At 42.3% G+C, this 27,561-nt stretch overlaps 1 protein-coding gene across 7 annotated transcripts in view; it reads left to right on the top strand.

Moving 5' to 3' along the window:
- The window catches only part of EGFLAM (EGF like, fibronectin type III and laminin G domains), a 172,621-nt gene that overhangs the window by 107,959 nt on the left and 37,101 nt on the right, over positions 1 to 27,561 (top strand). For 3 of the 7 annotated variants that reach the window (XM_007467617.1, XM_007467615.1, XM_007467618.1), the window contains 6 exons: positions 13,090 to 13,205; positions 13,802 to 14,120; positions 14,792 to 14,892; positions 16,156 to 16,256; positions 18,278 to 18,422; positions 21,697 to 21,886. In XM_007467617.1, coding sequence (XP_007467679.1) covers positions 13,090 to 13,205; positions 13,802 to 14,120; positions 14,792 to 14,892; positions 16,156 to 16,256; positions 18,278 to 18,422; positions 21,697 to 21,886 — 972 coding nt within the window. Of the gene's footprint in view, positions 1 to 9,304; positions 9,309 to 10,439; positions 10,565 to 13,089; positions 13,206 to 13,801; positions 14,121 to 14,791; positions 14,893 to 16,155; positions 16,257 to 18,277; positions 18,423 to 21,696; positions 21,887 to 27,561 lie in introns of those variants that run through there. The other 4 variants (XM_007467614.1, XM_007467616.1, XM_007467619.1 and 1 more) reach the window with 3 other exon arrangements.

Below are 27,561 nucleotides of genomic sequence, written 5' to 3'. Positions count from 1 at the left end.
ATACATAGCGTAAAACTGACCATTTTCACCATCTATAGTGTACAGTTTGGTGGCATTAAGTTCATTTACAATGTTCGCAACTGTCACCATCATCCACCCCCTGAACTTCTCCCATCACCCCAGACAGAAACTCTGTCCATTAAGCAATGTAATAATTCTCCATTCTTTCCTCTCCCCAGCACCTGGTCCAAATTATTTTGTCTTTTTTTATTGAAGTATAGTTGATGTACAATATTATATAAGTTTCAGGTATACAACACAGTGATTCACAATTTTTAAAGGTTATGTTCCATTTATAGTTATTATAAAATATTGGCTATATTCCTTGGGTTGTACAATATATCTGTGTAGCTTATTTATTTTATACATAATAGTTTGTACCTCTTAACCCCCTACCTCTCTCTTGCTCCTCCCCCCTTTCCTCTCCCTACTAGAGAAAGACAAATACTGTATGATATTATTTATATGTGGAATCTAAAAAATAAAACAAACTAGTGAATATAACAAAAAAGAAATAGACTTACAGATACAGAGAACAAACTAGTGGTTATCGAAAGTATCTTAATTCTTTTTAGTTCAGACACACTCTCTCTGAAGATAGTAGAACTTCCTTTGCCTTCCTAATTTGTCTTTACTAAGCCAGAAACAATCTGGATAAATCACCTCCTGTACTATGTATTTCAGCATCAAGTATTTCTTTACTTGCCCAACTGCTTGTCTACACAGAAATCACCATCTTGACTCCTGAAGTTTTTCTTTATCCTGTCGAAATTTTGCCAGTTTATGTCTAGGTGTAGATCTTATTTCAGTGGAAATATTATTCAAAATATATTCTCTTGCTTTTTTTCCAGCTCAAACAAGTTATATTTTTATGTTTTTGATTCTCATTTCTGTTCCCATTATTCTGGTAAATACCAAAGAAACACCCATAATCCCTCAGTTTAGGATATAGACCTTGTGCTCTATATCCACATCCATATCTATTATTTTCTCTCATATATTTTTTAATCTCTTTGACATTTTTCTCAGCATTCTGGGGTAATTCCTCAGGTTCATCTCCAAATCACTGGTTCACGTTTCTCCAGTATCAGTTTTGTTCCTTATTATCTTAGGTGTGGATTTTCAATCTCCTAATAAAATTCAGGCTTTGTTACATCGCTTTCTTTTTATTATGGACAGTTTCAAGCAGAGTGAAAAATATCAGGAATCCTTTGGATCCATGACTTCCTTGGTGGTCCACTGGCTAAGACTCCATGCTCCCAATGCAGGTTCGATCCCTGCTCAGGGAACTAGATCCCACATGCATGCCGCAACTAAAGATTCCACATGCTGCAACTGATGATCCCTCATGCCGCAGTGAAGATCCCGAGTGCCACAACTCGGGGCACTGGCAAAGCTTTCTTGCCGAATCTTAACAGTTGCCATATTTTCTTCAGTGTTGCCAAACAAACAAAAATTACAGATATTGGGGCAGCCCGTGTGTACCCCTCCCCACACCATTCTTCTCCCTTCTTTCTGAGAGGTATTTGTATTTAGAGTTTATGATTTCCCTATATTTTAATCATTATATGTAACATATATATATATATATATATATATTTACAAACAATGTGGTATTGTTTTGATTGTTTTTACATTTCTTATAAATGCAATGACATGGCAAGTATCCTTTTGTGACTGATTTTTTTCCACTGCATTATGTTTTTGCAAATTAAATTGTAAAGTTCTACTCCATGCAGTGTCACTGCTGTATAGTGACACTGGTGTATAAATATACCATAGTTTATCCATCAATTATTTTGATGTTGGACATTTAAATTGTTCCAGTGTTTTGCCATTACAATGTTGCAATGAACAATCTCATATATGTTTCCTTGAGTATGTGCTTACAAATGGAATTGCTAAGTTGTAGTGCATGCATATCTTCAGCTCCATTTTGAGGAAGTTTGTTCCTCAGAGTGATTGTAGCTATCTTCACTCCCCCTGGAAGTGTGTTCAAAACTCTTCTTGCTTTATGTCCTTGCTGACACTTGGTATTGGTCAGACTTTTGCACATGGTCAGTCTGATGGATATAAAATATGTCATTATTGCTTTGATTTGCATTTCTCTATTGCTAGTGAAGTTAAACATAATTTTATAACTATTAGTCATCTTATGACTTTTTATATGTTTTGCCTGTTTTTATTGGAATAAACATATACTTAATTATATACATAGTGTACATTTACATATAAATAAATATTAATAAGCATTAATATATGTAGAGTTAAATTCTAATCCTTAGCCAATAATGTGTTGCAAATATCTTCTTCTAGTCTGTGACTTATCCTTCACTTCACTTATGATATCACTTATGATATCAAGTATTGAATAGAAGTATTTTTTAATGTAGTTAAATTTCTCCATTTTCTTTATAATTTATGGTTTCTGTGTGTTTTTTAAAAAACTACTTGCTTTCCCCAAGGTCATTAAGCAAAATCTTCTGTTTTATTCTAAAATTTTGAAAATTCTGCTTTTCATGTTTAGAATCTTAATGTATCTAGGATTTAGTTTTAGGTATGGAGAAGTAGGAGCCTAATTTAATATTTTTTCCCATACAGGCAACCACTTGCCCCAGCACCAATTATTGAATTATTCATCTTTTCTCCTGTTGATTTGCAACAGCATCTTTCTGATGTATCAGATCTCCATACATCTGTGAATCTGTTCCTGAGTTCTATAGTCTATTTCTTTATCAGTACCACACTGACTTCCCTGGCGGTCCAGTGGTTAAGACTCCATGCTTCCACTGCAGGGTACATGGGTTCCATCCCTGGTCAGGGAAGTATGATCCTGCATGCCACACAGTGTGGCCAAATAAATAAATAAAAAAAATAAAATAAAATAGGATACCCCACTGTCTTAGTTTCTACAACTTTATAAAGTCATAATATCTGGTAGGTAATTCTACTGCACTTTGTTCTTCAAAATTGTCTGTTCTTGACCCTTTGCTCTTCAATATAAGTTTTAGAATCAGTTTTCCAATACGGTCAAAAACGCTGAAGGGTTTTTAAAAATCAGACTTATGTTGAATTTTAAAATTAGAATTATATTAAATTTATAAATAATTTTGGAGGAATTAGTACCTCTGTGATATAGAATCATTCACTTCATGGCTATATCTCATCTGTTCATTTGGATATTTTTCAAAGGCTTTTAATAGACTTTTCACATTTTTTCATAAAAGTCCTTCATAGCTTTTGTTAGATTTATTCCCAAGGCTCTTATATTTAGAAGTCTGTTTTAACTTTTTGGAATCTGTGGAATTTTCTTTTCTTTTTCTGTAGTTGCAATTTTCTTTTCATGCACTTTTCCCATGTACTTTTGAAAAGAATATGCATTCTCTTATTTTGGTGTCTAGGGTTTTATATATGTCCTTTTGATCAAGCTTTTTAATATCATTGTTCAAATCTATATTATCAGCTTGATCTAACAATTACTGAGAGAGATATGTTAAAATTTTCCATTGTATCTCCCTGCACCTCTCTCAATTTTTTTATTGACATATATGTGAGGTTGTAATATTAGATACCTACACATTTTGTATTCCTGATGGTTCCTTTACTCATTACTTAGTAACAATTGTTATCATTAATAATACTTCATTTTTCCCTTAAAGTCTATGTTGTCCAATAATAATGTAGGTCCACTAGCTTTCTTTTAGGTATTGCTTGAAACATCTATTACTCCTTTTTTTTTTTTTTTTTAAACATTTGATCTCTCTGTGTCTTATGTTTTAAGTACTTTTGGGAAACAAACTAATGCTTAACTTTTAAAATTCCAATCTGACAAGCACTGTCTTTTAAATGGAGAGTTTATTACGTTAATAGTTATTATAATTGTTGACATTTTTTTTTATTTCTACCATCTTATTTTGTACTATTTACTCTGCTTTTTCCATTTTCTCGGAGAGGGGGTCTTTATCTTTGCTCCTTTCCTGTCTTCTATAGAATTGACTGTATTTTCTTAGTCCCCTTTCCTCTCCATTGGGATGAAATTATATATTCTTTTATTTACTACCCATAAATTGTTAACTTTCAAACTTTTATGGTCTAAAGTTAATAAACATCTATTGCCCTCTTCACAAACAATAAAAGGACCTTAGCAGCTTTGATCCAAATCAGTTCCTTCTTGTCTTACGTATTACTTTTCAGCATTTTTGTTCCACTTTGTTTAATAGGTACAAGTTTACACTTTTTATTTATTTTTACAGTAACACTTGTTTAGATTTATCCATACAGTTTCTCTGCCCACTACCCTTTGCATCTTACTCTTTCCTTCTTCCTGAAGTATACTTCTCAGTAAATCCTTGAAGGTCTGTTAGGGACAAACTCTCTCAGGCTTTGCGATCATGTTTTTGTTTCACTCTCACTGCTGAACAATCATTTAATCAAACACAGAATTTCACGATGGTAATTATTTTCTCCTGGCACCTTTTCTCAGAGGAGAGAAGAGGGATGATAGGGTGTAAGTGTCTTTGGTTTAAACCATTTGCCAATCAGAATACCTACAAGAGAACTGAACCACAGTCGGTGCTCCACTCTGAAGCCACTTTAAGGAGCACAGAAAACCCACAGAGACACTGGAGCTCACTCTCACAATAGCATCAGTCATCTTGCCCTGCGGTTGTAGGTACATGTGTCTTTCTCCTCGCTGGATTGTGAGCCACTGGCGAGCTGCGTCTCCTCTCTCTTTCTCATCTCAGTGTCTCTATTCTACCTCCTGATTCCCAAGTGCAAGATCTGAACCAAGCCCTGTCTTGTACAATACTAAGGCAATTGGAGATCACACCAAATACATCTGTTTTTTGTTTGCTGCCCCCCAATCTCTCCTACATGATTCATCCTTCACTCTCTGCTTTTCCAGATCATTCCCGTCAGCATGCAACCATGTATCCCACACTCACAGAAAAGACTTCCTGGATCCCACAACCCTTCCATCTACCATCTCATTTCTCTGCTTTCCTTCAGGCTAGAGTTATTGTGTTGTCTACATTAACTGTTACTACTTTTTTTCCAACCTCCTATTAACTCTTCAACTCACTCCAATCTGCTTCCAATCCCACCAGTCATGTAAAGAGAGCCAATGACCTCCATATTTCCAAACATAAATTCATCCCATGAACGTAGAACATGCCATTAAATTTCTTAAAGTAATGTTTAAATGATAATGAATGTTTTTATACATCTGACTATTTTCTTAGGACAAATTCCTAGTAGTAGAATCAGAAAATCAAATAACTCAAACACTTGGTATATACTGTCAAATTATTTTGCTGAAAGAGAAAGAGAGGGGTGGGGTGGAGAGAGAGTAAACTCTCACTTTTCAAGCCCTTTATCTTCCTGACACTATGGACAATAGTTTTCTGTTATTAATAGTTTCTTGAGAATTACTACTAAACTCCCAGTGAAAATGACTGATTAGACACTTACAGCATTGCCAGCGACCAGATTAAAGCTAGGGTCTTTCAACAGACATTTTTTTTTTGCATTTGTCATGTGCAGAGCACCTTGTAAGAAGATTTTGCTCTTATAGAGAATATTCACTCATCACTCGCTCTCTTATCTAAGTAATACATACTGAGGGCCTGCTGTATACATAACCCTGCCAGCCACTATTTCAGCCGTTTAGAAATATTTTACTTGCCTATCTAAATTGTACACTGCCCACTCCACCTCAAGTCCTGAGCATCCCCACAGAATGTTGTCAACAAATTAGTATTCATTATTCTCTGAAGTTACAAAGAGTCCACACCTGAAATTTTCAGCACACCATGATGAAAACATGGCCGTAGGTTGTCCTGCTGTGTTCACAGCCACCTCACCTCTTGCGTTATGCTTTGCCTATGTATCTCCTCCATCAGCAGGTAGTAGAGACGCAGGTACCTAACACCTTGGTTTCTGGCCATCTGCTTATCTTTCCACAGCCCCATTATCTTTAGAAAGGGAGACTCCAAGGGAGAAGGCTACAGCGGGTTGTGCTTGGTTGACTGATTTGAGTTCTTCAAAAGACAACACTCTACAGGGGTTGTGCAGTTGACGCTTCCTCTGTGTGTGCAGGCATAAAGATCATAAAGGTAAAGGAGTCAGGGAAGTTTTGAGGTGAGGGCTCTAGAAGTCATTTGGTGCCTGGGGTGACATTCTTGGGCTGTCAAGTAAGGGTTTCATGAAGCATGATGAATGGAAGACAGCAAACATATCTGCCTATAGCTGGTTCTCTAGAGCCATTCTCTCCCAACCATCCCACCCCTACCACCACAGAAACGTACCCCGGGATGAGTTCGTTTCGCTCAGGTGGAAAGAAAAGAACCAGACAGATTATTTGTGGGAAAGGGAGGAGCAAAGGAAACCATTCAGCATTCTTGCAGAGCCTCTGAGTCCCTGTCGCCGAGGCTGATGCTGGGGTTTTGAGGATGCCCAACTAATAACACTTCTTCTCTTTGTCCCTTTTCTGAACCAACTGAGAAATAAGACAACAGACTCAGACGATAAAGAACCAAATGCCATCCTCGTCCTTGTTTATGATAAAGGCTAGATCAGAGAACATAGTTTACTCTAAGGTACAAGCTCCCTTTTGCAAACTCCCTTTTGCCCAATCCAGGCTATGGAACCCACTTGAGGGAAAGTTTGGGTTTGCAGAGAGATCACACCTGCCCAGGTCACTGCTTTCCACTTGTCGAGGTAGAGAAGGAAGGTGGGAGAGACCAAATTTGCTCCAAATTCCTCCTCCCTCCCCCAGGTCCTTTGATGGATTAGCTTCACTCAGTTCAGAAATATGGACCAAATGCTTCTACTCAGCATTTAAGTTTCTGTCTCTACCTCTGTAGGGAGGCGAAAAGGTTGGACGAGCATTCAACAGTATTCCAGGAAGCTCTTCTCATGATTGCAGCTTCAGGAGTGAAGAATAAGTGCTCCTCTCTCATCATTGCTAAGAGCTGTTAGGAAAAGAGACCCAAATACAACCTGGTCCTTATGAATGAAGATGAATTCTGCTAAATGATAACTCACATCTTCTGGGAGGCTTATATTATTGAACGCGAAGTTACAATCCCCGAGGCGTGTAACTTCCATGCTGAACGAACTCCTTTTTTCATCCACATAAGTGAAATTCCCTAGTTGTTTCTTTTTCAAACTTCGCTTGGAGTAACAGATGCTTGCAATGTGTCTGAATTAAAAGTGTAAACTTTAGGGTCGCAGAATGTTAGTGCCAGCAGGTCATCAAATCCAGTCCAGTTCCTTGTTTTATTAGAAAACACGAGAACCGGTGAGATTAAATGACTCGTTCAAGGTCACACAGTCATTTGTGTCCATCTCTCTCCCAGTTTTTGGTTTCCATGACTAGGGGTATTTCCAACTATACCATGATACATCGGAGAAACTTACTGTTCATAGAAAACCGGTGATGCCTCAATAAAACCAAGCATACAGGTTTTTTTTTTTTTTTTTAAATAAAAGTCATCCTGTGATATAGTCATAGAAATTTGTCTTTTCTATATTAGTTTTCCTTGTAGTGGAATAACCCTTGAACTTGTTTTGTATTCAGTTAATGGTTGACTATTCTGGTTCTAAATAAATGACTCCTTTTTAATGTTCTCTTTTCCTAATTAACAAAGTGTCAAGTAGAGAGAGATGAGTTATGCACTTTAATCACAATAACCCCAGGCTACTGGGAGAATTCTTATCAGTGGCTTGGACTGTACATTCTGTGCTCACTTAGCAACAGCATTGGTAAAATCTTTAGGGAAGCCATGGATTTAAGATCTGAGGTGGTGTGGTCATCAGGAAACAAGAGTGGGGAACTTCATTCCAGATGTCTTCACACCATACTGTGTCTGGTCCTCTCTCTGCTCATTTCCTTCCTGTTAAAAATGGGAAATGACAATTAGCCTGGGTAATTATGAGAAACAGGAAGAGATGCTGCAAAGAGTATTGGAGTGCAGCATCAGGAGTCCAGAATTCTAGACCAGCTCTGCCACTGAACTGTCTCTGTGGGCTGGTCGCATGGTCTCTCTGAGCCTCAGTTTACTCCTCTGTAAATGGACTTGTGCTAGCTGATCTCCAAGGCCTTTCTACGAAAGTCAAGATGTCTTTGACTCTAAGTCCTTCTAATTCCACATTGTCATCCTACCCTTATCTCACCCCCTTTGTTTCCCCAAACTGAGCAGTAACCTCTGGCTTCAAAGAGATAGGTTATATGCAGTGTCAAACAGAAGCAATGATTATAAGGACCAAAGAACCTTATTCATTGAACAATATATGCCTTATTTTACTTGTCAAAATGAGCAGAGAAGCTGGAGTCATTTCCATTCTCATCATGGTACCATTTCATAGCTGCAGCAATGCATTTGTGGTCCTTTGCTCTAAGAGTTTCCTTCAAGGTAGACTTCCTAGGGTGGGTTAAAGCACAGGACGAGAACTCAGTTACCCACACTCCAACCCCTGGTTCCTCTATATCCTTCTGGCTAAAGTATATTAGATACTCGGTGTCAAAACATGTGTATGTTATTTTGCATATTGAACTAAGGGTCATATAGTTTGGTTCTGGTCCTGAATTTTCCACTAATGAGATGCATGACCTTGGTTTCAAGTCACTTCTCTTCTGTGGCCTGAGTTTCCACATTTATGAAATGAGACTTTTGGACCGGATGGTGTCTAAGTCCTCTTCCAGCTCTAAACTTCTAGCTCTGAGTTGGGGAAAGAGACAGGAATGGTGGCAGTTTGGGGAGAATGTCTTTGGATTTGGGGGCAAAGTCTCACCATACAAGGATTTGTCCCCAATATTCCACCACTTAAACAGGCCTGACCAGCTGGGCCAGGACAGGACAAAGTCCCTCCATAGTGCAGCACTGTGGTAGTATCTCCCGTACCTGGTGGAAGCCTTGGCTTTTGGTGAGTATGGGAAGTATTACTTAAATGGCGGATGGGGAGGCGTATCAAGAAGTCTAAAATATGGTTCCTGCCCTCAGGGGGTTCACAACTGAGTTGAGAAACACAAGGGCAACATTCTGAGGCCAGGAGTCCAGAAGATGTATAACCCATCTTGACTATCCATTGAGTTCAACAAACTGTGCAAGCTTATTCTGAGCTCATGATTAGGGACATATATTCGTGGGTGGATGGCACCATCCAGGAGGAGTTGGAAGAATGTCCTACAGGCCTTGGCTTGCTCCATCTTTTCTGGAGTCACCGTCTTTTTTCCAGAAGAGTCTGTTGTTCTCTTTTTAAGATACCACTTGATTTTGGTCTTTGGGTGGTACACATTCAGCTCTGTCTCCACAGAATGCATGCAGCTGGAAGGGTGGGTAGACTATGTATATAAGGACATACAAGAGGGAAAAGGAAGGTGATGTGGGCAAGAGTGTTAACGAAAGTCTTGGGGTAAGAAAACACAAGATGTGTTCACAAGTCAACTGGTAAACCAGTTTGGCCATTAAAACTTTGGAAGAGGGGGAAAAATAGAGTCAAAACCATGATTTGGAGTCCGATTATAAGTGGCATGATGTAATCAAAAGAGAGACCAAGGATAAATCTAGTGCTGCTGTATATTGTCTGTGTGCCTTTGAGCAAGTTATTTAATCTTTTTCAGTTTATACCTTCACATGGTAAAATGGGGGTGATAATACCAACTTCACAGGATTTTGTGAGAATTAATAGAAACAATCTATGAAAAGCTCTTGGCACAGTAAAAGTGAGCAATAAATGTTAATTTTCTAAATCCCAGGCTCTTCCTCTCTCCACCGTGATTCCTTCTCCTACAGGCACTGGGAAAGCAGCAACCAGACAAACTTGGTTTTGAGTTAGGCTCGGCCAGTTACAAAGGCTTTCATCTTGGTCAAACCACTTAACTTCCCTGACTTCAGTTTCTTATCTACCAAATGAAATTTACCACACTTACCTTTCAGGATTATTGTAAAGTTTAGAAATGTATGCCATGAAGCAAACAACAGTACCTTTCAGTAGGAGAGAGGCAGTAGGTTTCAGTAAATAATGGTGATAGGAGAAGGGAGGAGAAAGCGGAGTTGTGATCATTGGGATTCTCGACCAAGGAGCCTGGACGTCTATCTTGTTGGCAGTTGGGGTCTTTGAAGATTTTTTTCCAGATAGAGTATTATAAGATGAAATTCAGAGAATCTTGAGATGATGAGAATATTACAAGAATGGCTAGAATGTGCAGAGGGCAAGGGTGAACACCCTGGAGGTACAGAGGCCCATCTACTGAAGATAAAACCCAGGTCTCTCCATGCATGTGCTACATAATTCTTTTATTACCGAATGAATCGGTTCTAGTGAAATTCATCCATTCTGAAAATATGAGAGAGACAGAGATAGAAATGGAGAGTGAGGAAAGGGAGAAGAAAGAGGCCCAGAGAAAGAGAGAGGCAGGGAGAGAGTTAGAAAGATACAAAGATACAGAGAGACAAGAGAGGGGAAGCTGTTTTCAAGGGCCTCTAGCTTTTTGTGTGAAGACATCTGGCACACAGCTGTGCTGGCTGGATGCAGGTGGCTTAAGAGAATTTGCATCCAGGTATAAATCTGACATCAACAGGCTTGAATTTTCAGTTGACGTGTGGGCTATTTTAAATAAAACTGGGGAATTAGTGTGGAGGTGGTGAGAACACCTCCACCAAGATGTGCCTGATACCTGAGAACAGGACCTTCTCCGATGTCTTTGGATCACCTGCTGACCACGTCTCCCTCTTCCTGGTGCAGGAGGAGATATCCGGTCAGCAGCGTGCCCACTGAGCAGGCATCCCACACTCCCTTTCTGACATTTCCTTTAGTTTCGTGTTCAATCTGCTTGCTCTTTGCTTAGAAGAGGGTGAGTTTGCTTTTGTGAGAAAGGTGTTTGGCTTAGCTTATTCTGAAAGAAGAATTGTCTTTAAGTTCAATTTATGTTTTTTTTTTTTTTTTTTTTTTCCTTGCGTTATGCGGGCCTCTCACTGTTGTGGCCTCTCCCATTTGCGGAGCACAGGCTCCGGACGCACAGGCTCAGCGGCCATGGCTCACGGGCCCAGCCGCTCCGCGGCACGTGGGATCTTCCCGAAACGGGGCACGAACCCGCGTCTCCTGCATCGGCAGGCGGACTCTCAAGCACTGCGCCACCAGGGAAGCCCCAATTTATGTTTTTAATGTCATTTTTTTCTTTTTTCAACTAATCATTCAATAACTGATGGGCATCAGTGACCTACAAAAGTCAGTTCCTGTTGCCAGAATTGTTACAGCCGTAAAGCCTGGTGCCTGGTGTGACTGGATTAGAGAAGGCAGCTGGTACCTGTGCCTACCCAAAGCCACCAGGAGGAAATGGGGGTGCTATGGAGCAGCACTTTGAAAGGCTCTCAGATCCTGGGGGTAGAGCTTCCTGTGTCTAGCCTAAGTCAGGACTGCTGTGGATCAGTAGACTTTGTGGATGACAACTGAATAAAAATGTTAATCTGACCATCCCCCAAAGAACAATACCCTGTATTGTCCCCTATGAGTTTTTCTCAGCCCACCTTACAGCTCTGAAAGATCCTGTTGTCCTGCTAAGATGTTTGGAAATGGTTGACCTCCAAGATGCCACCCAGGGACCCTTTTTTTTCTGGGTGTGGGAGTGTTTGCTCTAGTATGTCTCTTTCTTATTTTGAAGAACTTTTAATGGACTATCTCATATATCAAAAGTATATATATATACTTTTATATATATGTGAGATTACTTTAATGTTTTTATATAATATATAAAAATAATATGAACACTCATGGGTACCCAGCATCTATCTTAAGAAATAGAATATTATAGAGTACTGTCAAAGGCCCCTGTGTGTCACACCTCATTCATATCCCTCATCTAACCTTTCCCATGTATTTTTGGTCCTTGCCTTACTTTTCTCAAGAGTTTGAATATAGTCGGCCGTCCATATTGATCCGTGGTTGGTTGAATCCGTGGATGCAGAATCCGCAGATACCAAGGACTGACTGTACTCTGCCGTTTTATATAAGGAACTTGAGCATCCGTAGATTTTGGTATCTGAGGGCGTCCTGCACCAAAACCACCCCTCAGATGCCAAGGGAAGAGGGACAACTGTATATATTTATTCTTAAATAATATAGAGTTTTTCTGGCTGTTGACTTTTATATAAATGGCATCAAACTGGATATGTTCCTGTGCAACTTGCATTTTTTTGCATGAAATCTTGTGAGATTAAACCATGTCGATTCATTAAATATCCATTTATTTATTTCCTGTGTTACATAGTATCCCATTCCATAGATATACTATAATTCATTTATCCATTATCTGTTGACAGATTTTTGGGATATTACTTGATATTATAAAAATAGCAAAGTTGGGTTTTTTAACAGTTACAAATTCTGATGCTATGAATGTGTTATGCACATGTCTCTTTGCACGTGTGGAAAAGTTTCTCCAGATTTTGTAAGTTGGGGTGACATTGCCGCGTCAAAAGCTATGAACATATCCTTCATTAAATATTTCTAAATGTTTTGCAAAGGGGATGTACCGGTTTACACACCTAACATCAGAGTATGAGTGTCCATTGATCCCATCCTTGGTAGTATTTTTTTTTTTTTTTTTTTTTTTTTTTGCGGTACGCGGGCCTCTCACTGTTGCGGCCTCTCCCACTGCGGAGCACAGGCTCTGGACGCGCAGGCTCAGCGGCCATGGCTCACGGGCCCAGCCGGTCCGCGGCATGTGGGATCTTCCTGGACCGGGGCACGAACCCGTGTCCCCTGCATCGGCAGGCGGACTCTCAACCACTGCGCCACCAGGGAAGCCCTGGTAGTATTTTTTATTGCTCAACTTTTGTATTTGCCAGTCTTGTCAGTATAAAATGGCAGCTCTTTCTGGTTTTAACAGGCATTTCCTTGATTACTTATGAGATGAAATGTTTTTCATATTTTTTGCTCAGTGCTGCTTCCTCTTTTGTGTTGAATTCCTTGTGTGTTTCCGATACATCTCCATCCATTCAGCACAGCTCTGTATGTGGCTGCGTTAGCGTAAAAAAGGGAGCGAAGGCATGTGTTGACTGCGGTGTGCTGCTTTTCTCTGTGAAGGCCCTGAGGAATCAGGAAGTGGGCGCTATGGACCCCATTATATAACCGACACAGAAGTCAGCGAGGATGATGACACATATGAAGACGACTTAGATTTGGATATTTCCTTTGAGGAGGTAAAGAAAAGTACTGCTTTAAAACCTGGGTGTTTTTGTTTCCTGACTGAACAAGGTGATTTAGTCAATGGACCAGTAACGTTTTACTTAAAACTTACTTAACTTGGCTCATTTGCTTTTAACACATTTATTTCCTCTGACTATTAGGCACCGGGTGATCATAAATTAATAGTAACTAGGTACCAACCATGCCGATGCTCTGTAGGCAGCTCCTGCCTGCTGACTTCACAATCTGGCAAAAACATGTTTAGATTCCCACCAAGTGAAATTGTATAAACTCAGTTTTTATAAGGAAATGAACAATTCCTTGACAAGGTAAATGCATCTTTGTGATATTGTAATAATAATAAATCACATAATATCAGCTTTAGCACTGATTTTCTGAGTAATACAGGAGAAGGGACTTAAAATCCTTGAGCCTCAAGTTCTTTATCCATAAACTGGAGTCAGTACTATTTGCCCTCTGTACATCCCAAGGTTTTGGTAAGTATCAAAAGTGAGTATATTTTCAAGTATTAGGCGTCAGCTATAAATAAGGCAGTCTAATTACTGTGCTCTGTGTTAATCCTGAACTTCTTTTCCTTCTCTGTCTTTAGGTTAAACCGCTTCCTGCTATCAAAGAAGGGAATAAGAAATTTTGGGTGGAATCCAAGATGGCGCCCAGATCGAACCCAATGACCGTTTCTAGGCTTGTCCCCGCTACCCCAGCATCTCTCCCCATGACCGAGGTGGCTCCTCAGCCCACTCCAGTGGAGAGGAAAGGGAAGAACGGTGCGGCTATGATGCCAAGGCTTTTTGACGTGTCTTGTGATGAAATTCTCTGCTCTGCTGACAGCTTTTGTGTCAATGACTACACCTGGGGGGGCTCTCGATGCCACTGCAACCTGGGCAAAGGTGGTGAGAGCTGCTCAGAAGGTAGGCCCTTGGGGGGGTGGGGTGGGGAACATGGTGGTGGGTTGGCCCTACTGGGGAGCCAGAGGGCAGTTTTGCATCCACACGTGATTCCTTCAAGTCCTTTTTCTGAGATAAGCCCCTTCTGCCATGTTTCAGTCACTAAATTAGCTAGTTAGCTACACAGAGCAAACGTGAGGCAACTTCCATTGCTTCTAGTTAGATAGCAGCCCTATTTTTATATGTGCCAAACATGTAGTCCTTTTGGAGCAATTAATAAGTCATCCTGATGGCATCTTGGGGGTGGGTTTACTTTTATCACACCTCTACTAAGAAAATGCAACAGAAACATGTGCGTGAAGGTTACGAAGGATAATAATTGAGCCAACTTATATTACACAGATGTACAGCTAGAAAGCAGGTGTCAGCGGCCTTAAAGCCACTTAAAGATTTCTCTTGAGGGTGGCAAGTAACCATCTCCAAAGATCCAGTTTCTCCCTAAGAATTTCAGAAGCTCAAAGTCCCCAGGAATGAGAATCCTGGGGGTAGAGAGTAGAGCGAAGAAAATGGTAAGCTAGGTTTAACAGACTGTCAGGGGTTTTTACTTAACGACATCCAGGCAACGGTGTGTACTGATTTTTTGCATTTGAAGTGAGGAAACAGCATGCTTTGATTTTGTCTTTTTCTCTTTTCAGATATTGTTATACAGTATCCTCAGTTCTTTGGCCACTCCTATGTAACCTTTGAACCTTTGAAGAACTCTTATCAGGCATTTCAAATTACTCTTGAATTTAGGGTAAGAAGGGTAATCTTTAGGGTAATCCTTTGATGCGTGCTTACGGGGCACCGTAACACAGCAGTGTGCTACATCAGAGGGAGGAGGAAAGGGGAGAGGAAGCAGGGGGTAAACCCGTTCACAGGTTAGCGAGAACGATGGGCACACTTTACACGCTCAAGGGCGGCAGCAAAGGGAGGGTGGGTTCTGTATGTTACTGAACTATGGAAATGGTTGGCCTGAAGGTTCCCAGGAAGAATATTTGGGTCCCACACATGTTGCTCGTGTTGACTGAAAAAAAAATGCATAACCTAAAAGTTGAGAATTATGTTTTATTCAGCAAATTTGCTGAGGACTTAAGCCCAATAGCTCTAAGGGACTGTTCTCCAGGCTAAAGTCCTCAGCAAGTCCACCAAATAAAACGTAATTCTCAACTTCTGGTTGTGCATTTTTTTTTCGGTCAACACTCATAATAGTGACACAGACCAGGATTTCAGAAGGTATAAATGCATTCTCCAGCCCAAAATTCCTTTTAAAGGAAGCCCAAACAACGTTCATTATTATGACTGTAACTGAACAGATAGAAAAATGACTATATGCAACCCTGGCACACAGTGAGGGCCCAATAGATGCTCTCTGATCTGAATCAGCTGTGGATCAGAATTCATCACCTTCAGCTTAAAGTGATTTCTTTTGGGTATCTCAGATGACAGGGAAAGGTTTGGAGATATGGAAACAAGTCCCCTTCAGGTCACGGTCAAAGTGTTGAGGGTCCAAAAGATGATCTGTCCCAGTCTAGGACAGACAACATGGGTGAAAACTAAACTAGTCCATGGGCTGTTTGTATTGTCATGTTCTCCTTATGGAAGGAAAGAAGCCAATTTGCATGGGAAATTTAAAAAAAAGAGGAAAAACTAAAATGCTCTTTGGTGAGAATAGAATTTGATGAGCACGAGAGCAGCCCCTGTGTGACTGCAGTCTTTGTGCACATGGTTTCCCAGAGCCTCTGCTGGTGGATCCATGAAGCCAAGTAAAGAGTGGGTCAGATATGGGGCCACCTTCCTCTCACGTCACTGCAAAATTCCTCACACACTGTTTATATCGCTGCCCTCTGTTTATTGAAAGTGAACTGGGACTGGGTACCTGGGAAGTAATTGGAGTCCACATGCTTGTAAATAGGAACGCAGTGGAGATGCTCAAGTTTCGTATTCATGAGTGTTTCCAGGTGGCCCTTTATGGAAGAGGCGCTCATTGTTCGTGTGGCTTTCGTTCCTATAATAACAGGCAGAGGCGGAGGATGGCTTACTGCTCTACTGCGGGGAGAATGAGCACGGGAGGGGGGATTTCATGTCCCTGGCTGTCATCCAGCGCTCACTCCAGTTCAGGTAACTCCTGCCAAAAAACCCTCAGATTTTTAATACTACCCTATGTTATGTTTTCCTTTTTCTAGTGTGAACAAAATCTATACACAATGGATCCCTGTAAATAAAGGAACAGTGTGTATAGGATGAGCATGGACCAGTTTACTAAATACTGGGGTATCAGGATTGCAGGGTTGCCCCTCAAATTTGAGTTTGGAACCTTGTAATCATTTATTCATTCAACAGCAAATGTTTCTTGAGCTGCCACATTGTACCAGGCACTGGTGCAGCGCCTGGGAATGTGTCAGTGAGCCAAAGCGATTGAGTCCGTTCTCTCCTGGAGCTTTGGTGGATGCGATGGGCAGAAGGCTGGGACTTCCTCCTTGTCCCCTGCGGTAGATACAGCTGACAGCGCGGAGCCCAGAGAGGAGCCCATAGCCTCCTAAGCGTTTCCAGAGGCTCAGACCCCATCCTCGTCTTTCCTCAGGGCTGTGGTGGACTATTTGACTTAGCTCCTCTGCCCTGATCATTTGTGTCCAAAGGCACCTTGGAAGCCACCTTTGGTTTATGTGTGGTTTTCTGCATGCAGAGTTCTGTGGACGTGTGAGTGTTTTAACCACCTCATGGAGGTGCACACAGCACCTATTTGAGGACAACCAGTGGGGATCAGCTGGGTGCTTCTCCATGGCTCACTGATTAAGATCCTGATGACACTATTCTCCTGTGGCCTGACCGTCAGCAAATGACTTAACCTCTCGGAGCCCATGTTTCCTCCCAGGATTACTGTGGGCATTAAATGCATGAAAACATGAGAGTACTTAGAGCAGTGCCTGACCCGTAGCCAAAGCACTCAGTAAGCACCAACCATGATTGTCTTTTGACTATTTTAGCACAAAAGTTACTTTTGGTTAAGAAGGATGAGACTGTCAAGCATCTCACGTGGGGTAGAAAATGCCCCCACCCCCATCCCCGCATCCTTTGCTAAATGCGTTGACTGATGGGAGATTGAGGTCAGCCAGCAGAATCTGGGGCAGTGGCCCTAACCTTATACAGATCTAACCCTTGGGGGATCTGATTGACTCCCGCTAGCCCCGCTGGTTATTTGCTGGTAGCAGCTCTCCATCTCTGCAACTCCTACTGCGTGATTCTGAGATCCCCCCCCGCCCCGCTATGTGAGCCTGTTTTGCGACGCCTCTCCACCCCATTCCACTCCACTGACGATCAGGAGACAAAGGGAGGCCATGAGAAGTGGGCTGCAATTAGTGCACATCCTGATATGGACAACACCCGCCATGCTTCCTTCCCCACCGGCAGTCTCAGAACCCATGGGGATGTGGCATGGTGGCTGCTTGGAGGTTGGCTGGAAAAGGTCAGAATCCTACATGTCAGGCATAGTGACCAGAGGGCACCCCAGGCCATACGGAGGTTGGGGAAAAAAACAAGAATAATGCAACTGTCTGAGAATGCTCGTTCTCCACCCACATCCCCTCTGAGCTGGAGACTCCCATGGAAACCATCCCTGCACTCAGGCCCAGCTGAACACAGATGGCAGTGCTGGCCAGCTTGTCCAAATGAGTGTGAAGACTTGGTTTCTTTTTTTTTCCTTTTACATTTTATTAACATCACTGAGCCTGTCATTTCGGAGTTGTGGGAAGTCCCCAGAGAAATCCCCGGAAGCAGAATGATTCAAGCTCTAATTCTCTGCACCTTGAGTCCATGTTCAGCATCTGGTCTTTGTTGAGAAGGAGAGGGAAGATCTTAGTTGCCCAGGATTCTCTAAGCTGCAGAGAAAGTTGGGTTAAAGGAGATTCCACACTGAAAGGTTCTATGGGCAGATTAAAGGCAACCAGGCTGAGGAGGTCCCAGGGAAGGAGGCGTCTAGCTCTTCCGTGTGTAGATTTAAACAGCTCTTGATATTTGTAAACCTAACTCTGAACAGACTGGCTCTCAAAGAAGCCATTACCGTGGAAGTGATGTCCATGGAGTCTGAAAACATAATGAACTGGTTGATCTAAGAATTTTCCTTTTCTTTTCTTCCCCCACAGGTTTAACTGTGGAACTGGGCTTGCCATCATCGTAAGTGAAACCAAAATCAAACTAGGGGGCTGGCACACGGTTACGCTCTACAGAGATGGGCTGAACGGGCTGCTGCAGCTGAACAACGGCACCCCGGTGACAGGCCAGTCCCAGGTGAGTGCGAGGCTCACTCCCTGCCCCCCTGCCCAGCACGCACCACAAGCACCCTGGCAGGGTCCCACTGCAGAGAGCTGACAGCCCTGGCAGATGGGCTGCTTTTCATGGCAAACCCATGCAACCTGGCTCTGATGTGCCCCTGCCAGCTTTCCACCCTAGGTGGGCTTTCAGGGCACGTGTCCATCCCACATCTAACTAGGAGAAGGGTGACTTTGCCAGCATCATGGCCCTGGGTGCACAGGGACGTGCAGTAGGCTCTGTGCCCGGGGATGTGTTCTCTTTCTACAAGGACGTCAATGCCAGGGGGTGGAGGAAGGCCCATATTGGAAGAATTGAAGCCATTATTAGTGCCCAACACAAAGCTTGCTTTTAAGGCAGAGGTGTTGCAATCCTGTGGCTTTAGAAAATCGTCCCGAAAGGTTCACTTGGTTCAATATTCAGGAGTAATCCATTCATCCACCTTTTTGGGGCCGTGATTATAGGAAGTGGTAAAGCAGCGTAACTGTTGGGCTACTCAGCAAATCACCTAGGTATTCACATATTTGTCATGCTCTGAGCAATTTGAGGACTGTATTTAGAATAAACAGTTGGGATTAGCAACCTGCCAAGGAACCGAGCCTGTGATTCTAATCAGGCAGGTATCTGTATTCTCTGAGGAAAAAAGTAGCAAGAAAGCCTTTGTGTATATGTGTATAGCTTTCTCCTTGCCCGGGCTCTTCGCTATTCTTTGCTGACAAGACATGTTATATTAAGGGTCATGACTTGCTGATAAAAAAAAAAAAAGAATAGAAAAAATAAATGTCATTCATTTGAATCCCAGCGGTTCCAAAAGAACAAGAACCCAAATAGAGTGAATGTGAATCCAGGAAGATCATTTATGCAGATATGCATATATTTCTAAGGAAGGGAAAGATGGGATAAATGCACTGCAGAATCACATAAATGCCAGAACAATAGGCCTTCTATGGTTAAAGTTAAATTTGACAGGAATAAAGACACTTTGAACTTGGGTCCAAAATACTAACATGAATACAGGTGGAGAAGCTGTAACAGAAGTAACACATGTGTAAATGTCTTATGGTTTAAAACAAGGAAATTCAGTAAAGGTTAATAAATAGGGCCATGTGATAACAACAAGCTAAAGAAATTATAGGCTGCATTAATAGAGGCATAGCATCTAGGAAAATGGAGGTGATAATCCTATTCTATTCTGGTGCCTATGTGTGTAGTTTGCAGTACTCTAACAGGGACTCTAACCCTCGAAGAGGATTGCCTTCAGAGCATACGATTTTAATGCATGTAAGCATTAATTACAAAAAGCATATAATTTTGTGGATACTCAGGGCAACATCTGCCTCTCTACGACCAAGACTTGCTAAGCAAGTTGTATAAGCAGGACCGCAGATTTGGAATGTTTGAGAAAACTGTCTCAAGAGATAGTGACTCCGTCTTAAGTCAGTGTTCCCCCAAAACAGACCTGAGATGAGGAGTCTTATGCAAATGATGCACTAAGAAAGGGATCCCAGGGCTTCGCTGGTGGCGCAGTGGTTGAGAGCCCGCCTGCCGATGCAGGGGACACGGGTTCGTGCCCCGGTCCGGGAAGATCCCACATGCCGCGGAGCGGCTGGGCCCGTGAGCCATGGCCGCTGAGCCTGCGCGTCCGGAGCCTGTGCTCCGCAACGGGAGAGGCCACAACAGTGAGAGGCCCGCGTACCGCAAAAAAAGAAAAAGAAAAAAAAAAAAAAAAAAGGGATCCCATAGTAAACCTGTAAGAGAGGGGGTTAAGACGAACGGGGGAGGGGCAGAAGTCAGTAAGAGTGAGATCTCAGGCAAAGTGCATCAGGATCTGGCTTTAGCCTGATCCCACAGGGGAGCTCTGGCGTGTAAGTAGTACCACGGAGTAATGCCAACCCACAGCAAGGGAATTGGACTTTCACACTTAAGCACCCATTAAAACTTGTTAAGGGCTGTGCCAGGGGACTGCAGACTCCAGGATACCACCAGTTCTCTGCATAGGCAGGCAAAGCAGCCTCCAGAGGCCCAAAGACAACCCTCATTAGAGGAAGGTAAAGGCTAGTCTCAAAGACTATTGCCTGGGATGTTGTGAAGGGAGCTTCAGAGGAGCTACCCACCCCTCTGATGCACTTAATGTTCCAAACAAGGAGAAAAGGATTTAGTTGTCAGGCTCCTGCTGGGGTCCTGGATCAGGGAATAGGGCCAGAAGGGTGAGGAAGGGATCCAGAAGAAGTAAATCCTGAGGATCTTGGTGAAATAAGCCCACAGGGCACTCAATTCATCTAACGAAAGCTATATGCCAGTGGCTGGCAAATAATTAATCCTTAAAATCCACTGTAAATACTTTAAAGCTGCCTAGTTCATATTTAATATACTATTTACAAATGATTCTTATCTATTCATTAGGAGAGATAAAGCAATGATTAGATGTTTTACTTATTGATAACAAAAGTATAAAGGATAAAGATTACATTTCAGTGGCTTACATTCTAGACATTTTATAACTTCTTGCAGCATACCTTTTCCCAACCTCCTTCTATACCCTTTAATCCAAGCAAATGAGATATTTCTGCAATAAAAATAACAAATAACCAAGAGCACCTTAATTCTGACCCACCTAATGTTCAGCTCTGTATTCTGTAGCCTCAAAATCTACAATCCAGATTGTGGTTTAGTCTAAGATTGGAAATGTCCCTACTTAGCTGTAATAACACTTTAAAAAAATTGTATCCATGAGCAAATTTCAAAATATTTTGCAACTCAGTCTTGGCAATTTCCCTCTTCCTCACAAATGCCTCTTGCAGGACATAGTATAAAGGTGACTAGGACAGTAAAAGGGTAAACGTTAGCCCACGTATACACAAAATTAGTATTATCACCTTTTGAGACACAGAATAGCCCTATGATCCATCCAAGATACACAGTAACTTGGTGTCAGGACTGGAAAGAGAAAGGTTTTTTTTGGGGATGCCTATCATGGTACCCTGCCTGTTGGGTTGCTCCCGGCTCTAACCCACCTTCCCTTCCCTTCTAGGTTCCAAAATCATCCCTTCTCGAAAGACAGCCCTCTGAAAAGCTCTCTTGAGTTTTCTGTGGTAACCGTGGGTTTAATTTTCCAGTAGGACAGTGACTTAAATACAGATGGAAGAAAACACTGGTGCTATAAATTGCATCTTAACCATGTCCCTCATGAAAATCTGTTGTGTTTTAGCTTTTGACTTTGTGTAGTGAGTTACTGTTTCCATCTTTCTTAAAGGGCCAGTACAGTAAAATTACCTTCCAGACGCCTCTCTATCTTGGTGGGGCTCCCCGTGCTTACTGGTTGGTGAGAGCAACAGGGACAAACCGAGGCTTTCAAGGCTGTGTACAGTCACTCACTGTTAATGGGAAGAGAATGGACTTGAGGCCCTGGCCGCTGGGGAAGGCACTCAGCGGGGCTGATGTGGGTAAGTGGTTGCCCAGTGGGTGGGATGCTCTCGTGGGACTGCCTTTCTGATTTGGGCCAGGGTGGGGAGAAGCTTCATGGGCTACAACCCTAGGCAGATGGTTAATGCAGAACTTTAGGAGGCAGGTGGGCCTGAGGGGTGAGGTTGGTGCTCTGAAGACATGATGACCTTGAATCTGAACACTCAGACGTGGTAAATAAGACCAAGGGTGGACCAAACCCTTGGTTGTGTCCTGCTGTCATCTTGGCGCTCTTCATGAAACGTAGCCTGGTCTCATCTGACAAGGCAACAGCATTTCAGCCCTTTCACCCTTCCTCACCCAGTCCAGTGGAAGAACCAACACAATAATGTAGAAAGATCTTTCGTATACTCTTTGCTTCCAAAAGAAATGGCCACATTCCAATTCTTGACCACCGTGCCAAACACGTTCTTGACGCCCTCTCATTTATTCCTCATACTGACTTGAGGAGGTAGAGATTATTATTATACTTATTTTATACATGAAGACACTGGGACTTGTAAAAGTTAAAGAACTTATCTAAAATAGGGCAGAACTAGGATTGTGGTTTTTTTCTATTTTCCTTTTTTTAAATTAAGATTATTTTTTGAGTAGTTTAAGGTTCGCAGCAAAATTGGGGGGAAGGTACAGAGATTTCCCATATGCCCTCTGGTCCCACACACACGTAGGCCCCCACCCCCCAATTATCAACATCCCCCATTGGAGTGGTATATTTGTTACAATTGATGAACCTGTTGACACATCATAATTGCCCCAAATCCATAGTTTACATTATGGTTCACTTATAGTGTTTTATGTTCTATGGGTTTGGACAAATGTATACTAACATATATCCATCCTTATGGTATCATACAGAGTATTTTCACTGCCTTAAAATTCCTGTGTGCTCTGCTTATTTATCTCCTCCCCCCATCTCCAACCCCTGGCAACCACTGATCTTTTTATATTCTTTATAGTTTTGCCTTTTCCAGAATGTCATATAGTTGGAATCATACATTATGTAGCCTTAATAGATTGGCTTCTTTCAGTTAGTAATATGAATCTAAGTTCCCTCCGTGTCTTTTCATGGCTTGATAGCTCATTTCTTTTTAGCACTGAATAATATTCCATTGTCTGGATGGACCACAATTTATCTGTTCACCTACTGAAGGACATCTTGGCTGCTTCCAAGCTTTGGTAATTATCAATAAAGCTGCTATAAACATCCAGGTTTTGGGGTGGACATAAGTTTTCAGCTCTTTTGGGTAAACACCCAAGAGTGTGATCACTTGATCATGTGGTAAGAGTATGTTTAGTTTTGTAAGAAACCACCAAACTGTGGACTGTATCATTTTGCATTCCCGCCGTGAATGCATGAGAGTTCCTTTTGCTCCACATTCTTGTTAGCGTTTGATGTTGTCAGTGTTCCATATTCTGGCCATTCTGATAGGTGCATAGTGGTATCTTGTTGTTGTAATTTGCATTTCCCTGATGACATATGATATGGAGCATCTTCTCACATGTTTATTTGCCATCTCTATATCTTCTTTGGTGAGGTATCTGTTAAGATCTTTGGCTCATTTCCAATTGAGTTGTTTGTTTTCTTATTATTGAGTTTTAAGAGTTCTTTACTTATTTTGGATAACAATCCTTTATCAGATGTGTCTTTTGAAAATGTTTTCTTATCTGTGGCTTGTTTTCTCATCCTCTAGACATTGTGTTTCACAGAGCAGAAGTTTTTAATTTTAATGAAGTTCAGCTTATCAATTATTTCTTTCATGGATCCTGTCTTTGGTGTTATATCTAAAAAGTCATTGCCTTACCCAAGGTCATCTAGATTTTCACCTATGTTATTTTCTATGAGTTTTATAGTTTCATGTTTACATTTAGGTCTGTGATACATTTTGAGTTAATTTTTGTGAAGGGTGTAAGGTCTGTGTCTAGATTCGTGTTTTTTTTTTTTTTTTTTTTTTTTTTTTTGGTATGTGGAAGCCCAGTCATTCCAGCACCATTTGCTGAAAAGACTAGGATTGTTTTTAAAGAAATAAGGACATTTATTCCATCACTGAAGGCAGCAGATAGATAATTCTAAGGTTGGTTAATTCAATGACTGTTTTAGTCAGCTAGGGCCACCATAACAAAATACCACAGACTGGGTGGTTTAAACAACAGATATTTATTTTCTCACAGTTCTGGAGGCTGGAAATCCAAGATTAAGGTGTTGTCATGTTTGGTTTCTCCTGAAGCCTCTCTCCTTGGCTTGCAAATGGCCACCTTCTCACAGTGCCCTCACATGGCCTTTTGTCTGTGCTTGAATCCTGTGTCTCTCCCTTTTCTTATAAAGACACCAGTCAGATTGGATTAGGACCACTCACATGACCTCATTTAACTTTCATTACCTCCTTAAATGCCCTGTCTCCAAATACAGTCACATTGGGAGTTACGGCTTCAACCTATGAATTTTGGGAGGACACAGTTCAGTCCCTAACAGTGACTCAATGATGTTAGAACTCTGGGTTGGTATCTCAGTGGTTCTCTTGTTTTTCACTCATAATCCCAAGATGGTGCCACAACTCTGAGCATCACATCCTCATATGACATTGTTATTGCAAGGAATGGCAAGTTCCTTTCTTGGGTCTCTTTGTTGTCCATCTTCAAGATGTCATTTTGAAAGAACGCATGGTGAATACCACGTGCGCTCGATCTAGCTTCTACCATTCACATTTGCCTGCGTTTGCTCTACCACATATGATCCTATTCCGCCCTCTCTCCATTTCTGAGTCAGAGCTAGGATTCGATCTTCATGACTCCAAGTACAGTTTGTTTGTTTTGTTTCTTTGTTTTGTAGCTAATATTATGTGAGCACCTACTACATGTAGCCACCATTCAGAACTACTTTAATCTTCTCGAGATTCCTACAAAGTAAGTGCTGGTGGTAGAGCTGGTGGTTCAGAACAGTTGAGTAACTTGCCTAAGGTCACACAGCTAGTAGGTGGTAAAGCTGGTAAATGGTGACCTCAGCAATTCTGGCACCAGTGCCTGCCCTCTTAACCACATCTGCCACATCAGAGGCTCCCGAATTGGTTTCAAATTGCTTCCTTCTACTTTTCTCACTCCTAAAGGTGACACCATTGTTAAAAGTACAAAAGATGGAGTTTACTTGAAAGGGAAAGATTACTCTCCACCTGTTTTTCCCTATGTTACTTTTTCCCTCAATTGATCACTTGGTCAAAGCAAACAATCAACAGTAGTGACTAAAGCTATTACAAAGGCTCCTGCTGTGGTAAGGTGAGAACCAGCAAGCCCACGAGAAGTCTCCTGTGGTGTTGAAGAGTCTGGACTCTGAAGGCAGACTGCCTGGATTTGGCAGGTCAGTTAACCCCTTTGAGACTCAATATCCCCATCTATAAATAGTAACTGCCTCATAAGATTATTTTGTCCGGATGAGTCACGGTGCTTATAGAGTACTTAGAATAAAGCCTTGCACATAGCAAATGTGTAGTAAATGTTTCCTGTTGTTATTATTATTAATATTCTGACTCTCCCAATCCACAGGGTATAAGTTGTTTCTTCTCTCTTCATTGAACTCACAGGGAAACAGCCCTGAAGGACAGATATGGCAGTCTTGTGATCTCTGACAGGTAGTTAAGAAGTTGCAAAATTGAGTAAGGGCCAGTTTCTGACAGCGTTTTAAATTCTCACCCGGTACAATACTAACCTCTCCATTGAGCGGATGAACCCGGAGGACCCACCTTGCTGGCTCTGGGATCCCTGGGGGCAGCTATTGGATTATTCCGTTGCTCTCTGTCAACCTTAGTGGCAGGCATTGGTCACATGGCCTTTTTTTTTCCATTTCTTCCCATTTCCCCCGCTGGGGTACAAGAACAGGGCTGTCTGTACTTCCTCACCTCCATATTTGTTTTCCTTTGGATAAGTCCTCTGGAAGTTCAAGTTCCTATAACTTAAATGCAGTCTCACCATGGGGGAGACTGGGCTCTTGGAAACAGCGGTGAATTTCCCATGGAGATGCAGGCTTCCAGGAGAGGGTGAGGACAGGTGCAAGTCATGGCTCCTTCCCTCTGATCTCTAACTTGGCCTTGCCGGCTTCAACCACAGTTTTTTCTCTGTCCCACCTCCCCAAACTCAAGAAACCTGTTTCCAAGGGGCCTTTCATTACTCGACCCCTCCCACCTCATCTCCTTCATTAAATTATTTCCAGCTATTGGATTCTCTGTGAACTCACATTCTAGAATAGTCAGCAATCTCAGCAAAATTTTGTATTCTCTGGCCCAGACTTTTCTTTTATTATTTCCACCCAAATTCTCCAACCTAAGCCACCACCACTCATTTTTTCCAATCCCTTCTTGGATCCCCGCCCTGCAGTGTCACAGAGCCAACTTCCCAAGTTATTCAAGACTCATGAGGTCTGCAGGGGCCACGGGTCTCACTATGGCTTATCACTCCCTTACTCTTCCTTCCACTTGGTAAATACTGATTTCAGCTCCTGTGCTGGTCACAGCACTGGATGCTTAAGATAAAGCGGTAAACAAGACAGGATCTCAGCTCATCCCTCCTGTCATAACTCTCCCTGGGAGAGACCAAATTAATCAAATAAGCATCACAGAAATAAATGTAAAATTGCAATTTGGAGTGTTACAAAGGGGAAGTGCAATACTAATGTATAATAGGGAGATTTATGGGCTGGGGGTCAGGAAAAGCATTTCTGAGGCTGTAATGTGAAGTTGATATCTGAAGCAAGAGTAGAAGTTAAAAAGCAGAGATGAGAGGGAAGTGCATTCCAGGCAGAGGAAATGCCCTGTCCCAGTGGGAGTATGAGGGGAGGTGGGTCTCATGATCTTGTCTGTGTTTTGCAATGATCCCTCTGACTATAGACAGCTTTTTGGAAAGGGTCTTCACGGGGGGCATGTAGACCAGCTGGGAGGCTGTGCAGGAGTTCAGATCAGAGATGGTTTGATCCAGGGTGGTAGTGGTGACACACTTGACAGATCCTCAGGAGGGGAAATAGACAAGCCTCACTGTTGCGCTGGGTTGGGGGGCGAGGGGCAGGGAGGCTCCTCGCCGTCCGTGGGCTCCTTAGTGTATTCCACTCCACCTTCTCTCCCCTCCTTGGGAGCCTGGTCTCTCTCCTGCCCCTCACTTCATTTTCTTGCGTAAACTTACATAACGGCTGGTGTATAGGAAGTATCAGTGTCAATCAAAGTTATTTTATATATCGATGATGCGGTCCTGCCAGCTCCCTGCACACATGATCTGGCACCTCCTTCCTCCTACTCTCAGAGTTGAGAGTTCTCCTTCCTCAGACTAACCTTTTCATCTACACTCTGCACCCATCCTTCCCTATGTTCCTGGGACCTTGCTGCCGAGGTTGTCACTTCTCAATAACCCAAGGCTTCTTAAGCTTTCGTGTGACATGGACCCCTTTGGCAGTCTGGTGAAATCTGTGGACCTCTTCTCAGAAGGATGTTTTCAGGGCTTCCCTGGTGGCGCAGTGGTTGAGAGTCCGCCTGCCGATGCAGGGGACGTGGGTTCGTGCCCTGGTCCGGGAAGATCCCACATGCTGCGGAGCGGCTGGGCCCGTGAGCCATGGCCGCTGGGCCTACGCGTCCAGAGCCCGTGCTCCGCAACGGGAGAGGCCACAACAGTGAGAGGCCCGCGT

This window comes from Lipotes vexillifer, unplaced genomic scaffold (assembly GCF_000442215.2).
Source record: "Lipotes vexillifer unplaced genomic scaffold, Lipotes_vexillifer_v1.1 scaffold1432, whole genome shotgun sequence".
Classification (NCBI taxonomy): domain Eukaryota; kingdom Metazoa; phylum Chordata; class Mammalia; order Artiodactyla; family Lipotidae; genus Lipotes; species Lipotes vexillifer.
This window is presented reverse-complemented; position numbering and strand designations above follow the sequence as displayed.